The sequence below is a fragment of the Toxotes jaculatrix genome, chromosome 1 (assembly GCF_017976425.1).
Source record: "Toxotes jaculatrix isolate fToxJac2 chromosome 1, fToxJac2.pri, whole genome shotgun sequence".
NCBI lineage: Eukaryota > Metazoa > Chordata > Actinopteri > Toxotidae > Toxotes > Toxotes jaculatrix.
This window is the reverse complement of record NC_054394.1, coordinates 6431866-6448225: the sequence shown is the minus strand read 5'-3', so window position 1 is coordinate 6448225 and position 16360 is coordinate 6431866. Positions and strand designations below refer to the sequence as shown.

The 16360-nt window shown below is 38.9% G+C and overlaps 2 protein-coding genes and 1 non-coding gene across 4 annotated transcripts; all 3 read left to right on the top strand.

Annotated features, from left to right (window-relative positions):
- Window positions 1–83: 83 nt before the first annotated feature.
- glo1 (glyoxalase 1) lies at window positions 84–4591 on the top strand. The gene is made up of 6 exons (XM_041042400.1): window positions 84–225; window positions 2737–2819; window positions 2975–3115; window positions 3376–3443; window positions 3866–3955; window positions 4144–4591. The coding sequence occupies exons 1-6, from the start codon at window positions 157–159 to the stop codon at window positions 4233–4235; spliced, it is 543 nt and encodes a 180-aa protein (XP_040898334.1). The 5' UTR covers window positions 84–156; the 3' UTR covers window positions 4236–4591.
- A 126-nt stretch (window positions 4592–4717) lies between these two features.
- Window positions 4718–11596, top strand: LOC121184593. Of its 2 annotated transcripts, XM_041042379.1 has the most exons (5): window positions 4718–5878; window positions 6672–6738; window positions 7303–7634; window positions 8127–8389; window positions 9239–11596. In XM_041042379.1, the coding sequence occupies exons 3-5, from the start codon at window positions 7319–7321 to the stop codon at window positions 9425–9427; spliced, it is 768 nt and encodes a 255-aa protein (XP_040898313.1). In that variant the 5' UTR covers window positions 4718–5878; window positions 6672–6738; window positions 7303–7318; the 3' UTR covers window positions 9428–11596. The 2 variants fall into 2 exon arrangements, with proteins under 2 accessions (XP_040898313.1, XP_040898322.1); XM_041042388.1 differs by having other exon boundaries at window positions 4718–6738; window positions 7303–7625.
- trnat-agu lies at window positions 5336–5409 on the top strand. Its single transcript has one exon. It is a non-coding gene; the product is annotated as a tRNA-Thr (tRNA).
- Window positions 11597–16360: the final 4764 nt, after the last annotated feature.

Sequence of the window (16360 nt, the reverse complement as noted above, 5' to 3'; positions counted from 1 at the left end):
TTTTCTAGGCATTCTAAATGATCAAATCAGTGTGCCTTTTATTTTGAAAGCGTGCACAGGAAATGATCTCTGTTAAAACTCCCTCAGCTGAATCCCACTCCCTGTCAGTCCGCCCCGCTGAGCTGCAGTCCAGCGTTGAAACGTCTGTTAGCAAAAATGAGCGACAAAGGTTTGTCAGACGAGGCAGCGGCTGCAGCTTGTAAAGATGGAGACCCAATAACTAAGGTAAGATTATTTTTGTGCCTGTCGAAGTTGAAGTAAACTCCTACGAGACACTATGAAATCCAGCCAACCCAACAGGCCACCAACTCCCAGACAGGTTAACTAGCTATGCGTCCATTATCGGACAGTGACACATTTCTTCACAAAATCTACATTACTGCCCCGGTGACAAGTGATCTACTTATATTAAACGCGATGGCCGGTGTTTGTGGCGGGTGTAGCAGCGACAAACACTTTTCAGGTAACAAAAAAATAGTTTTTAATCACATGCTGCTACAAGCTAGCTAACCTAAACTCAACTTTCGCCGGCGCACTCTCCCGTGGAAAGAAACTCTTAACAAACTCGGTGCTAAAACTGAGCCATAATTTATTACATCGAGTCTGTGCGTAACGCGAGAACCGCCCCGTCCTCACAGGAAAGAAAGATGGTATTTAGGCGCGATCCGACCAGAATGTACTCACATTGTATGGAGAAAAGTAAGGCGGGACTGGAAATAGCTAATGTGGGCGGTGTTGCAAGCACAAGGTGCTGGAGCTAAAGCATCCAGGTGACTAACAGATCCATCCACAATTTAAAGACTGCATATGAGTGTTTTTGTTTCCAGCCATACACCTTATTGTCTTCACTCTCTGTCCTTAAAAGCACTTGCAGTCATGCTGCCCCTGTCTTTACACAGACAGTAAAAAACACAAGGATATACTCTATTCTAGATGTACAACATCCAGACAGCCTGGAACTGCTGTATCACCATGTCTCTCTACTGGCTGCACACTGGAGATTCTTCAGGCCATTGTTTAGAAAAAGTTGAACTTAGGTTCACTTGTAGATGTCTCTGTGAATATTTGCTGAGGCTGTCATTCACTGCTGTTGAAGCCCATGCTTAAGACTTTCAAGAATGTGTCTACACATGTGTGTAAGTTCTGGCAAGTTCTGGCAAGTGCCATGTTCATATTTGTTAGAATTTGACCTGAGAAAGAAGATTTTGTGGTACTGTGTTCATGTTTATAGAAACCTCTCAAACTTCTGTAGCAGCATGATCCACCACTCCTGTGTCTGTTAAGTGTGTTTCTCATAATCCTAGATTTACTAAAATATAACTAAACAACATGCCTGACATGCCATCATTTGTTTTGAAGCTTTGGATCTCTGCCAGAAATGATGGATTTTGCTATAAGTTGGCAAAACTGTGACTGTTTGAAACATATGAATGTGCTTAGTGAGGAACAAGCAGTGTGCTGCAGGAGTGTTTTTGAGGAGTTTCTGTGGACGTGTTGATAATTTTTCCTCTGTAAAAACTTGACACTGTTTGGAGGAAGGGCATGGGAAGGGGAACAGTCACTAACCACAGAGATAACACCCGGGTGGGAAACACACACACACACACACACACACACAGACACAGAGTAGAAGCTGTGGTTCTTATATACTTAAAACTACAAAATGTCAGGATCAGAGTGAAAACCAGGGGCCCATTTCAAATACATGAGATAATTTCCTCACATTTCACTAATCAAAACACAAACCACAGGACTGACCCATGCGTGGGCATGTGAGATCCCCTCACAAATTAATTTGCAATTTGCAATTTACCAGTAGCTTCTGTGAAAATGGGCCCCAGCACAGTAAACATTATGACATCATCACACCGCAGCACCAGCCAGGCATGTAAAACTTCACTTTTGCATAGAAAACAAGGAAGTAAATGTAACCTATCCATCCAGGCCTGATCTGTCTCGTATGGTAATACGAGACAGATCAGGCCTGATCTGTCTCGTATGGTAATACTGACTGATTCTTAGCCCAAACAGATGCGGTGATCATATGTACTCGGTTGCACAGAGGTGCGCTTTGGCTGAAATCTCTTTTCATGAGTGAGTGCAAGGACTCACATTCTCCTCTGCAGGAATTCAGGAACAGTTAGCACAGCCAAAGAGAGATGATCTCCCCTGCAGACAGATGTTTTTTGCTCTCTAACACATAATACACTGCCTCATATAGAACTGAAAGGCTGTCCACCTCCAGTATTCAGTGTATGTGTGTTCATTGAACATGTCAACCAGTGTCAGTGTTGGCTAATGTGAGCTTTTATAATAGGTTTTCTTTTTTTGGTGTATTGGCTGTTTCGGTTTGTTTCACAGGAAGCTGTTCAGACAATGGTTAATAAGCTGTGGTTCAGTTTCTCAGCTATGCCTGCAAATAAACCACCATTGTTTCTGTTTAACTCACTGTTTAACTCACTGTTTAACTCACTGTGGTTCAGCACATCCAAATTCACACTCTGAGCTGCTTAGAGCTTTGTTTCTGCTCTTGGGAAGACCTGGTTCTATCAGAGCTCACGTTTAGGCCTTTTAATGTCATCAGATTAAACATGAAAACTTGAGTTTGTCTTGGATTTTAAAGACACAGTTACATATCATCCTCTAATCTTTGTGATTAATTAATAGCATTGCTTCCCACTGGATTGTAAATGTTGTGCATATGTAAAACTGTGTTCTTGTGATTGTGTGTCTCAGGATTTCATGATGCAGCAGACTATGCTGCGGGTCAAAGATCCAGTAAAATCCCTGGATTTCTACACCAGAATCCTCGGCATGACGTGAGTATTAGTGTGGGCTTCAGTTCAGTGAACTGTTTTTGTCTGTGTGTGTGTCTGTGTCTGTGTGTGTGAGAGATGTAGAGAAAGTGTCCTATTCATAAACTGGACTTGGTGACTAAAGTGATGTTTTCTCTCTGGTGTGCAAATTCTTTCAGGCTTCTGCAAAAGTTTGACTTCCCTTCCATGCGTTTCTCTCTCTTCTTCTTGGGCTACGAGGACAAGAAGGAGATTCCCACAGATGTGAAGGAGAAGACAGCCTGGACCTTCTCCAGAAGAGCCACCATTGAGCTGACACAGTAAGGGTCTATGTCCTAGCATTAAAGCTGTATGGGCGTATATGAAATGATGAGAAAAACCCTCAGTGCTAAAAATCCAGGTGTAAAATATTGCTTTGTCTATTCTAATGTTTGTGTTACAGTGGTGGTATATTTTGAAATCAGCTTTTTATGTAAGCGTTAATGTGTGTAAATGACCTAAAACATCATTAATTGTACACTTCTTTTCTTCATTTCCTCTCTTACCTCTTGTATCCCGGCTCCTGTCCCTCCTCTTTCAGTAACTGGGGCTCTGAGTCTGATGAGAGCCAGTCTTATCACAATGGAAACTCTGATCCACGTGGTTTTGGTAAGATTGATTTCGTTCTGCGCAAACAGACAGTTAGGACCAATGAAATAACATAAAATATGTGTAACACATAATGTCAATGACATAAAATGAACACATTCTTAGCTTAACAGTAACATTTCAGTTGTTGTGATGTGTGATATTATTGCTTGGTTTTTTTTAATTTTGTTTTTTTTTTTTTTAAATCTCAAGTCTTTAAATAATTCATTGTCAGCACCAGCTAACCTGTCAGTTTTCCTTTTAGAATAAACTTTCTTCAGAACTTTTATTAAGGATATCCTGTATGTTCATAGTCTGGTACTGTTTAAATGTAAGTGCGTGTCAGTGTGTTTATGTATCGGCTCAGTAGAGCAGACCCTGGACATGTGGAACTGTAACAGCAATTCACAGTGAACAATTACGATCTACCTGACATTCGACAGGACACATTGGAATTGCAGTTCCTGACGTTTATGCTGCCTGTAAATTGTTTGAAGAGCAAGGAGTCACATTTGTCAAGAAACCAGATGATGGTAAGATGTGAAACATTAGTGAATAGAAGGTTTATAGACAGATTCGTAACAGAGTCTGAACAGCCTTTGAATGTATGGTCATTACTAATCCACAGTCAACATCTAAATTTAATAATGTTTATTGATTTGACGTTTTTATTTATGTAGTATTTACAGTTAATTTTCCACCCCCTCTATTTTTTTCCCAGGTAAAATGAAAGGCTTGGCCTTCATTCAGGACCCTGACGGCTACTGGATTGAGATCCTGAGTCCCAACAATATGGTGTCCATTACCTCGTAAAAACTGACAGCATGCTACCTGCTGCAGTGCATACGGGTCAGACCTGCTGTGGCTTCACTGGGAGAGCAGAGCACTGGGGTTTAGCAACGAATTTAGCAACGTGTGCCGCAGAGCTGAGGGTGATGGAGCGGGATGAGTTGCACAGTGGCAATCAGTGTGCCTTTGCATGGGCTGGACCAATATTGGACAGTTGATAAGCAAATAGATTAGATACCTGAGTCATTGCTATGAAAACCAGCTACTTTGTGTAGCAGTTCAGTTTATCTGCCACCATCAGTTTGTCTGTTTTTAAGAAGTGATGCTGAAACAAATCAGTATTACTGTGAAATAAATGTGGAATCCACTGTTCAAACAAACTTGATTTGTCATTTCTTTGAGTTTTGGGAGAAAGGAAAAAAGCAATGGTTAAAAAAAAAAAAGTAAAAAATTAAACTTGGTTTGAAGGAGACTTCGGTGGTGAGAAAAGAATCTGTACAGGAAAAATTCACACTTGTTGGAAATATTTGTGGTTGCATTTATGTATACTCAATTGCATATTCATTTCTAACATTAAATCAGTTAAAAATTCAATATTATGCCAAAATACTACATTTCAATTAGGTCTATTAAGTATGAAGGAAATATTACCACAGCTACACTTTTGTGTGTAGGCTCAAATTTTTATAAATTTTTGACCCAAAAAAACAAACTTGTTGAGATCTTAAGATGATGCAATGCAGTTAACCAAACCAAATAAGAGTGTAATTGCTTTAGATTATGTAATCATTTTATTTAAACCATTTACTTCAATTTCAAACAAGTTGCCGTGTCTGATCCACCTGTTTTGCCTACAGTAGCTCCTGTTGTTGCCTTATATGCAAGTTAAAGATCTGTATGTGTTCTCAGTGTTCTTGTTTTCAAACTGCTCAGGGCTCAGGGTTTGCTGTCACCTCTTGCTCTGCAGCAGTGTTTGTTGTTCTTGCCCTGTGGGTTTGCATGTGTTCTTGCAAATGCATCAAATCACTATAAAAGTCAGCTTATTTAAATACTTCTATATGAAAAGGTAACGTGCCTTAGAGGATGAATTACTCAGGACGCATTTCAAAAGGCTGTTAGCTGTAGGCACTGTGGCTTAGTTGGTCAAAGCGCCTGTCTAGTAAACAGGAGATCCTGGGTTCAAATCCCAGTAGTGCCTGTGTAATTGTTTTGTGTTTTTTCTTTATCAGGAACACAAACATCGCTTTAATGTGAGGTCCAGGTTTTACAGCCATATGCAAATCATAATACAGGCAAAATGTCACTAACCGGGGTAGCGTGAACTGTAGTTTATATGTATTATGTATTATGTATTATGTTTTATTTCAGCAAATGAGAATGTAATTTAGCAAAAGAAACGTAAATTAACTATGCATTTTTATTTTTAGGACTCCATTGGCCACTGTGTAGTGACAGTGGCTTCTCTTTCCTGGGTCCCCACAAGTTTTTTAAACATCCTTTTTTTTTTTCATATTGTACAGAAGCTTAGGAAATGAATTCCATGCTATCACTGCTTGATAATTAACTGTTCCCTGTGTTAAACTAGTTCTTCATGGAGGAAACAGAAAATCACCCTCTGATCTCTGATGCCTGCCGGGTAGAATAATGATGCCTGTCTGAAAAAAAAGGTAGGTTATTGTAAAGTATTTGATGCAGCCTGCTTTTTACACTTAACCAAGCCAAACTGTTGTTGCATTCAGACTTGTTTGGTAAAGGCAGTGAAATGCACTGTCTGCTTGTTTATTCTGTGCTTCCAGCAACCTGTTCAAATTACTCTCTGTTGTAATGGAGCGGATCGCAGAACAATAATCTAACTGTGATAACACTAATGCTCACACTTATCATTTGGTTAAATAGCTAGGCATGAATTTTCCACAGTTGCCATGCCTCTGCCCGTGATCCCTAATAACTGTTCCTTGTTCAATAGCTATATTTCCTGCAGCTAAGTGTAAAATAGGTGCCACTTATAATGAATATTTTGAACCAAATACCATGCCTTTTTATCTGTTCTACATTTAGAACGTATTTATTTACCATTACCAGTTCTTTAATTAACTTAAATTCCTCATTTAAAACCATAAAAAAGTCTCCAGATGTGTTTACTGATGCATATCAGTGTTTACTGATCATCAGGATCAACCTCAAATGTCAGCGTGCCAGTGTCTAGGGTGGTTGCCCTTGTAGAAAAACAAACCAAAAAAAATGTAAATTTACATGCAAATGTAAAAGGAAAATCAAATCAAATTAAATGATTATATTTGTCTGTTGATGAGAACTGTGAACACAAGAATACTTAAAAGTCTCACTCTGCTTTGCATCACTGAATACATTTGACTAGAGACACGAAAGATTTAGTTTGTGCATTTGACGGATATTGACTTGAATGACTCAGCCCTCTGTCAGTCCTGTCTGTGAATACAGAGCATCTCTTCCCTTTTCTACAAACGTACACTACGCTGATCTTCCTGTGTTGGTGCCATCATTTATGGTAAGTTTTACCACAGAAACAGACTTGGCTCTAAAAAAGGTACAGAAAGTGTTAGAGTTGTGGAATAAAATTCCCATCAGAGTTGAATTCTGTTCTGTGTGATGGTATCTACAGACAGGCTGCTCAGCATACACTCGCTTCATGTTTCTGTAAATCTGTTAACCTTAGCAGCTTTTAATTTTGGTCGTACAAATATTTTAAAAGAGGAATACAAAATATTCATTAACATTAACTTGTTGAATAAATGTAGTAACAAAAGGAAAAGGTGACAAACTTACTATTTGTTTGGCTTGGCACCTAATCCTGCTGCTCTGTTATATGAGTACTAAAAACGGAGAAGTGCTATAAGATTTCAGTGACATTTGACTTCACAGTTATCTGTAACATGATTTGATTGACCGTGGGCATCAGTTGCCAGATATATTCTGTCCTAGTGGAACTATATGAATGAAAGGACAGATGAATGGATGAACTGATAAATAAATTACATGGATTGTGTTTATTGCATTGTGTTGTAATAAATGTAATATACACAGTGATGCCTGACCTTACTCTACTTTAAAGCCTCTTTGAAGAAAACATGGAGAGAAACATCCCCGGTCTTCTCCTCCTCCAACTCGTCTTCTTCGTCCTCCCCGGTCCTCCATGTGTGGTGACTTCACACCTGAAAATTTCGAAGGTTGTCCATGTCTCCCTTCCGAAGACCTGGTTTGCTGCTCGTAGCTACTGCAGAGAGACCTACACTGACTTGGTCACCATCAGGAGTGAACAGGACGACATCAAGCTTGCCATGTATGAAGGTTGGATTGGTTTGCGTATTGGATCAGATGGTGTACAGAGCTGGTCCAGTGAAGATGCGAATACCAGATTAAGCATATGGAATTTTGGTGAGCAAGGTGAGAAGGGAAATAAACACATTCACTGAGTTCTGTAATCAAGTACACTTTTAATTTGCTGCACAATTTAAGAGATTCAGATATGATCTAATGAAGATAATGAAAGACCTTTTGATTGTATCTACATTGACTCTTGGTGCATTTGAAATGTTCATGCAGAACTATTTAGCCATGCTAGCTGCATACAGATGGCAGTGTTGGTCTGTCAGTTGATAGGTCCACTGCTAAAAGACTGAAATATCTCAACCACCATTGGATGAACTGAAATCTGGAACAAATACTCATGGTCCTCAGAGGATAAATCCTTCTAACTTCACCATTAGCAGATTAAAGTTTTAGTTGCTATTATGCAGTTTACTTGAAAAGGATCCTGTGCGAAAGAGTGTTAGTACGTCTTATAGAATATGTGGTTGATGAAATCATGTTTGCCATAAAGCTGTTGTATGTCCATGTAACTGTTATTTCAACTGTATCTCTCCTTGTTTTTTGTAGAGTTGTGCGTTTTGAGGTATAACCTAATCTGGGAAAGTCAAAAGTGCTCTCATCTTCACCCCTTCCTGTGTATGGATGAAAGACTGATTCTGGTCCAGGAGATGAAAACATGGGAGGAAGCCTTGCAGCATTGCAGAGAGCTGAATGATGTGGAGTCCACTGAGGAAGATAACACACTCGTGTATGACCTTGCCAGCCTGCCAGAAGCAAATAACATTCTGCTGTTTGGAGAGACAACACAACTGACTGCAACCACTAATGAGGTTTGGTGTATTTCTGCAGTACATGAGAGTTTGTGGCCATAAGGACTGTGCCATCTGAAGTCTTGTTTTGTCCCTGAACTCCTGTCATGTTAAAGGAAATGACATTTTGGAAAGTACACTCATTTGTTGTTGAGTATTAAACAACAAGACTGATACCACAGTCTTATCTTTGAGCTATATACTTACCCCACCAAGAAACACACTGTTCTCACATCATTCAGAACATTATTAAGAGTTATGCCTTGAAAATATTGTGAATCTCTGACAGCCACCTCCTATTTGGGGAAAAGCAACAAAAAAGCCTTTGGTAAAAATGACTGCAAAGCCACCATCATTGCCAGTGACATAGAAGTAACACCTAATATCAACACTAATACAACTGTATTTACCACATTTAAAATGTGTCTAATATGATTTGTTAACTGAAACACTTCAAATATGTAATACATCAAGTAGCAGTAACAAATTCAGGCTTTTTAAATTGTGTGACTATGAAGCTAGCACTCAGGGTAACAAATTTAAAGAATCATAAAACCATAACGTTCTGTTTTTACACTTGGAGGTGCAGGTAGATTGAAACAGGAGCAGGAGGCTTGAGTCAAAGCCACATCTTGTTTCCTGTGGAGGTGAAAAGGGTAATGACACGCAAAGCAGCTAACATCATTTAATGAAGCGACACCAGCCAAACAGAGCAGCTTAACAGAACAGAGTGCAGACTTGTGAAAGTTACAGTATTGCAGGTTGTATTTAGTGTGCCCGCTGTGTGTGTACGTTAAAAGTATCAAAGTATGGAGCAGCAGTGATTGCACTGTGTATTCCCATATGACTCACTCCTGTTGTTTCCTGTAGGTGTGGGTCGGACTGCGTTTCCTGGCTGGTGAGTGGTTGTGGGTGAGCAGTGAGGAGGTGATCAGCTCCTACCTCCCTAACTGTCCTGCCCAGCAGCAGCACTGTGGTGCACTGGTTCACAACAGTATGCAATGGAAGATAATGGACTGTTCTGAGAAAAGAACATTCCTCTGCAGCATAAAACCGTGAACACTAAGCCCCCGATCTTGAAGTTTAACTGCGCTCTCATTTTAACATGAATGAATTGAGCCCTGGAAAGGAAATTATAAAAAAATATTATTGATGGGAAGGAAAAAAAATACACCTAACTCTACATTCTCTCAATGTTTTCTCCTGAAAGAATGTAAGTAAGAAATATTTTGTGTGGATGAAAGTGCATTCAGTCAAATGCCTAATGGCAGAGGAAGAAGATGGAGACATGTTCTTATAGATCAAAGTACTCTCATCATTGGTACAGCGAGACTGGTTATTTTGGAATGAGGAATATTATAGGAAGTTTTACAATTAAACATTTTAAGTTAGACCTTAATTCCGTTAAGTTAGACCTTTAATTACGTGTGACAATCATGCCCCACAATCATGCCACAACCCAAGCAGTGATTTCATTTCAAGGCTCAAATGAAAACTAAATTAACTGCAACGTTGTTGTTTCTCAGAGATACGCTGACCTCTTTAATCTTTTGAGAGAATTTGACACAGACATTACATATATAAACAAACCTTTCTGATTGTCATAAAACATTAGTAATAGTTATTTTTTGTTGCTGTATAGTGTTAGTCCTCATAATAATAAAAAAAATTCAATCAGTTTATAACTGATAGCAGGTTCATGTACTGTTCATATAAGTGTGACTCAGAATGAGTGATAATGTTTCTCCGTAACTCTTGGATGTATAAATAATCTAACAAGTTTTTCCCAACAGGTTTTTCTTAAACTTAAAATGTGACAATATGTCACAGTGTCATGTTCAAAACTTGTTTCTGCTGCCTCCATGTGGCCAGAAATAATCAGCTATTGCAGGTTACAGTGATTGATCGAACTTTAATAAAACACCTATTCATGAGACTTACTCAGAATTAATTTTTGTGTCATTATCTTCAGTTTACTTACAGAAAGTTAGAAACATCACCACATTAACTATGACAATGTCAGCAAAAACTGAACATTATGGGCATCATAAAATATAGATTCTATGGCAGAGTAGTTGTACTGTATGGTATTGGCTTGCATAAGTGTCCAGCAGTGGTTCAGATTGGTTCTGCTTGTTTTGTGTCACAAGTTAATGTGCTTAATTAAATTCTATTATATTTTTGGGCATGTAAGGCTTAACAGCATGTAACAGCTAGAGTTAACAAATTTATTCATTTTTGAATATGCCTAAATGTGTATCTATTTTTACATGATGCTTCTTATCCTGTGGGTACATGGTCAGCCTGCTACTGGTTTTCAGATATCCCCTGTGTGATTTTGTTTTCCACTAGAGGGTACTCCTGACCACATCACAGAGGGTCATGGTTAAACTGAGGGAACATTCAGTCATCTTCTGTGCTGCAGAAATCTGAAAAAGTGTCGTCATAATTTCTGCTTACAAAACCTTTATTTTAATTTAAATGCTTACTTGAATACTCCTTTTATCATTGTGTTTAGACATTCATTGACAAAAGGCTTGAAAAAAAGTTCTGTCCGTGTCATTTGACAAACACACAACAGAGAAAATCCATACCAAGGGTCAGCCCTACAGTCTCTGGCCTACCTCCTTTTCATGTCATATGTTATCACCTTAGATGTGTTGACTTTATTTTCCAGATGTTGGATTTAATCTATCTTGATCTGCACAGTGCATACAAATATAAAAGTATTCCATTATTTACATCATATAAATTGTGATGACTACACATACTTTTTTACATCTCATTGCCTCGCGCCTGTCTTATAAATGCAGAGTAAAGCAGGGAAAGATGCGTTTAGTGAGCTGAAAAACACAGTCTGTCCAACCAGACATCACAAGGAGGATCCCATAGACTTCACCTTACACTTACATAACACACCAGTCAAAGCATCATCCTGTTTAAGAGATATTTGTAATGCCACCGAGACATCCTCACCCAGGTGATTTTACACAATTCACACCCTTTTTCATGTGACTCCCATGTGATTTCAGTGACTTCATCATCTTTCAAGTGACAGCAAGTTGTGCACAGTCCACCAGGGTCTCAATGCCAGGGATTCCCCTCCATTCTGAGGAACTGATGTATCCTTTTGGATGAGTGGCAAGGTATCTTTATCTCTGCAGCTGTGGGGACTGAGCAACGTAATTGACAATGGTAAATGTTCCCCAGGTATCCATCAACTTGACTCACAGGGCAAGTCATGTATACACAGCTATGGTATTAACATCAGACTGCAGCCTCATGTAGCTGCTAGCATGGCTGTAAACCCTTAGTCTTGTTAGATTTGTGTATCCCTGCATATTATGTATTACAATGTCAAGTACTGTTGGATAATAAAACCTTTGTCCTAACAAATATTTAATAATTACCCACTAAATATTAAAAATTGCCATACTACTACGTGCTTCACAAATAATTGGGTTGAGTAGGTAAACAGTTGTAACTGTCCAAAAATATGAGATTTCTTGACATGACCTATTTTCAAAATAAGGATTACATAGTCCACTGTGTTTACTTTGACATGCTGCAATAACAATGGGCAAAATATAAAAAAATATGCTATCTTGTAACTGCTGAAGGTAACACATTTCCCATTACTTTGCTGTGACTGTGGTGACTTGAGCTCCAGGTCCATAAAAAGAACTCTCTTTTTTTGGATGCTATTAACAATGCCTGCTGTGCGCCCAGCTCACTTATCTTGCTATGGGATTGCTATGGTTTCAGACAGGTGAAAATTGAAGTCAGATATAGGCAACCTTGCTCAGGAGCTCAAAATAATTGCACTTGAGCTTGGATATAACTGACATCACAGTAATAAAAACTGACTTTTGTCCACTGAGAATCCAGAAACACCCACATCATTATTATTTCATTCCATCATTCCCCCTCATCTGGCTGATAATTGAATCTTTGTCAACCTAAAAAGCCATAAGATGAACTTGAACTTATTGTGTGTTGCATGACTAAGTGATGAAGTGGACCAATGGTCCAACCATAGAGATTCGTCTCTGGACACAAAACATCCAGCTCATCTTTTTGTTTTCTGTCTGGGTGAACCTGAGATGGCTCGGTCTGTCTGAGTTATACCTCCACATTCCCAGAGAGACAAGACAGCAGCGGACAAGCTTTGGCACTCTGAAGGAAGCGAGACAGGGCTAAAAATATATGGGTTTTCTAATTTATGAACCTCATCCACTTCCTCTACTGCTGCACCTTGTGTGACAACCCCTCCCGCTCTGCTTGTGTCTCCTTGGGTATGTTTTTCCTGCTCCTGTTTAGGAGCCAGTCAGAAAGGCAGGGGTGTGTCAGGAAGACATGAGCCACACCTGAATCAGTTTCCACTGATTGCTATATAAGAGGGCTGGACATGTCAGTTCTCTTCCTCTCTTCTCCCAGCAAGTTGGTTTTTTGTGGATCTTGTTTTGTGGTTCTGTTGGCCTTATTTTTCAAGGTATCCCTTGCACAAATTATACTTTATACCTTCATGCACTCACCACATCACTGATACTTCCAGTCTAGTAATGACTGGAAGGGTTTATTCTGTGCCGCATTTGTTTGTGAAATTATTCATTGAAGTCATTTGTTGCAGGAGATGCACACAGGTGTTTGGTTCTGGTCTTGGGGGAGAGAGAGAGGTTGCTAATTTTTTGGTGCCTTTTTACCATTCTAGGTTCAGGTTCTGCATTGGACCCCTTAGTAAAAAACTGCTGTGCACTTTGATTATGAGGTGACTGATAAATGTTTGAAAGAAAATGTAAAAATTCTTCTGAAAAGTAAACTGGTTGAGATTTGAATTTGTTGGAGATGTGTAAACATGATGTGATTTCACCTGAGGCTTTAACCTTTCATCAGCAAAAGGAAGTTGTTGATTAAATTGGAAGGATGAAAAAAATGATATGGCACAAACAACTGGAAATGGAAGAGATTTGTTCAGAAGGAAAGTCAATCTAATGTTGGAACTAACCTGAAATTGTTTCCGAAGTTCAGAGAAAAAGATCCCGACCTGTTTTCTTTGTTTGGACAGGTGGCAGAGTCCTGGGAAGGAACGCCCATTACAGTGCATCTTCACAGGTAAGGCACAGAAGGCCTGTGCTTCTTTTACTGTAGTGGAGATTAAGGATTGATGGTCCATTTACATTTAACCAGCAAGTTCTGAACAGGATTATTTGATCTCTGTGCCTAAAGGAAAATCTAGTTTGTCTCATGTTAATTTACTTAAGCCTTCTTATGTCCATGTATGGTCTAATGTGATGTAATTCATTCAAAAGACCAAATCTTTTGGGTGAACAAACTGAACTGAATGATTTCCTGAAATGATCTGTGCATTTCTCAGTTCAGTTGAGCTCTCAGTTAGCAGTGAGTGAACATGCAGGGATACACTTTCTCACTGAGTGAGTGATTCAAGTCATTTGTTCACAGGGATACACTCACACTGAGTTGTTGTGTGTTCAGTGATTCATTCACCGCATGTGCTACACAGTGAACTTGAGCACTTGAGTAATGGTCAGCAGCTCCTGAGATGGTCTCATATCCTTTCACTATGAGGGAATGGTGCATGTTCAGTGATTCGTTCACTAAATGTGAGCCCTGAGTGACAGACAGCTGCCCAAACCGTCAGAGTCTGGCCCAGCAAGTTCAAGAGTAATGCTGAACTGTAGATCAGTTACAAGTCATTAAAAACCAGTTCCCCACTTTGATAGTCAGAGAGAAAACTCTTAAAATATCACAAATTAAAAATGGAGTTTGGCATGTTTGTCAAATTGGAAGCACTTTTGGTTCCGGATGCTGGTGATCATGAGGAATATACACTGTCTGGCCATGTTTAATTTCAGTGAGTGGGACTAAACCATCAGAGCTCAGGTCAAGCAGGGAACAACTGAGTGAACGGACCTTTTCAAGTAATATTTTTAAAGAACTGATTCTAGTGATTTGGGACATTGAAAAGAACTGATTTGCACATCATTAGCCTGGCTCCAATGAGGTCACATGCATAAAACCTGTGTATGTCAGTAGAATGTGGGACGACCCCCCCTCCACTCAACTCACAAAGTGTGGTTTTGGCCATAACCCCAGAATTCATGCAGTATTTATGATACATTACATTTGATTCCTTTCAAAGTCTTGATTACATATACTATTTGAGTCTGGACAGATATGGATGTAAACTACAACTTGACTGGTAGGCGGAGGTGCATAACCCAAAGGCGGAAATTCCAGTTTTTCACATGATCCCCTGCATGCATTACACTTACTGATATTCATGCACTCACCACACAACTGATGCTACTGATCCACATGACCCACAATAAATTTGTGTACAGTTTATAGTTAAATGTTTTACTTTAATGCTTGATTGTTTGTATTTTTTTGGTCTCCCTTGTTCTGTCTTGAATTTGAGCAGGTTCATCACAGTAGTGCAGACACTGGTTTGAAATGGTGTTAATTTGTTTAGTCATGTAATGACTAAGACATTTAAACTTAATTTTAAAATAATCACTTGGTATTTTCTAATAATTGTTGTTTATTTGTTTAATTGTTTATGTTATTGTAATTTCAATAAGTGTTATTTATTTCTATCATAGATTGTTTCATCATCCTAAAGCTCTGTCTGCCCATTTCTGTTCCTATTCTGAAGCAGTTTTAAATATGGCCTGTTGAACTGTAAATTTTTCTGGATAATGAAAGCTCTCACTAATTCTATTTCCAAAGGTCGTTCTCTTTAGCCTTGTTCCAGACCTCTGAGTGCCCACCCACATTTTCAAATGGAAGAGGAAATGAAATTCCTATTCAGTTTAATTATAGCTATTGGTCTATTACAGAATCTCATTCCTCTGTCAAAGTTGAATTTCAAAAACATTCTGGCTGCAAGCTTCTGTCAGACTTTGTCTCCCTGGGTTGCACTGGACCACACTATACAGCAACACAGCATCTAATTAGACTATAAATTAAATTGTGGCCTGTTATTTGCATAGGTTTTGGAGGACGGTTGCACAGTTGGTTGAACCGTCCCTGCTGCTCTCATCATGCTAATGATTTTTGTATTATATTTAGTATTTTAATTCTGGGGTTTCTCTTGCGTTTCCTCTTCTATCAGAGCTACAAGACGTGTTGTAATCAGTGGTTTTAGTGTCCTCCACCAATGTAATCCATTTCACTCAGCCAACAATAGAAGAGAAGTCAATAAATTAACATTTGATCATATGAATTTGGGATTCTTGTACTGCTGCAATATACTGTCATCTACAAACATACAATTCTTTATATTGTGTGATTCAATGAGGAACCGTTTGCATACATAATAAACATCAATGGTCCAATGGTGACCTTACAGGAGGGGAGGTGAGAACAATACAAGGAGAGTGTTTTTCTATCATTAAGATTGGATTTCAGCTCACTGACTGAGTATATAGGGAGAGGTTTTAATGTTTCGGTGCACTTCATTTTCTGTAATCCAATGAAAGGCAAAAGGTTTTCAAGTGAACAGTGCCAGGAGAGCCAAGACTCTCCAATTGGACTCTTGACCTTGACCTTTACCTCAAAGAACCATCATCTCAGCAGAGAGATTTTTCACCCATAGCTGTGTCTGTGATGGGGATGAGTTTGTGGTGTGAGTTGTTTCCATTCTTTTGCCAATTAAATTTGACTGGCATTGTGACTGTGTTCCACTTGAACAAACCTATTGCCAACCAGATGGATGGGTTGTATTCAAACGTCAGGAGTTTTATCTTTAATGTCATTTGTTACCATCAGTTTGATGAAATGTGGAAAGTGACTCATCCTTGCACTGTATTCAGGCAATGGAGGAAAAGAATGTGAGCTGTTTAGCATGATGTATTATGTTAGTCACAGCAGCATGTTTCTGCAAGCTGCTTTCAATTGATATTTTTTTTTTTTTTTTTTTTAATAATAGCATTGCCTGACTATCAAAAATGAAGGCATACCAGTGGCATC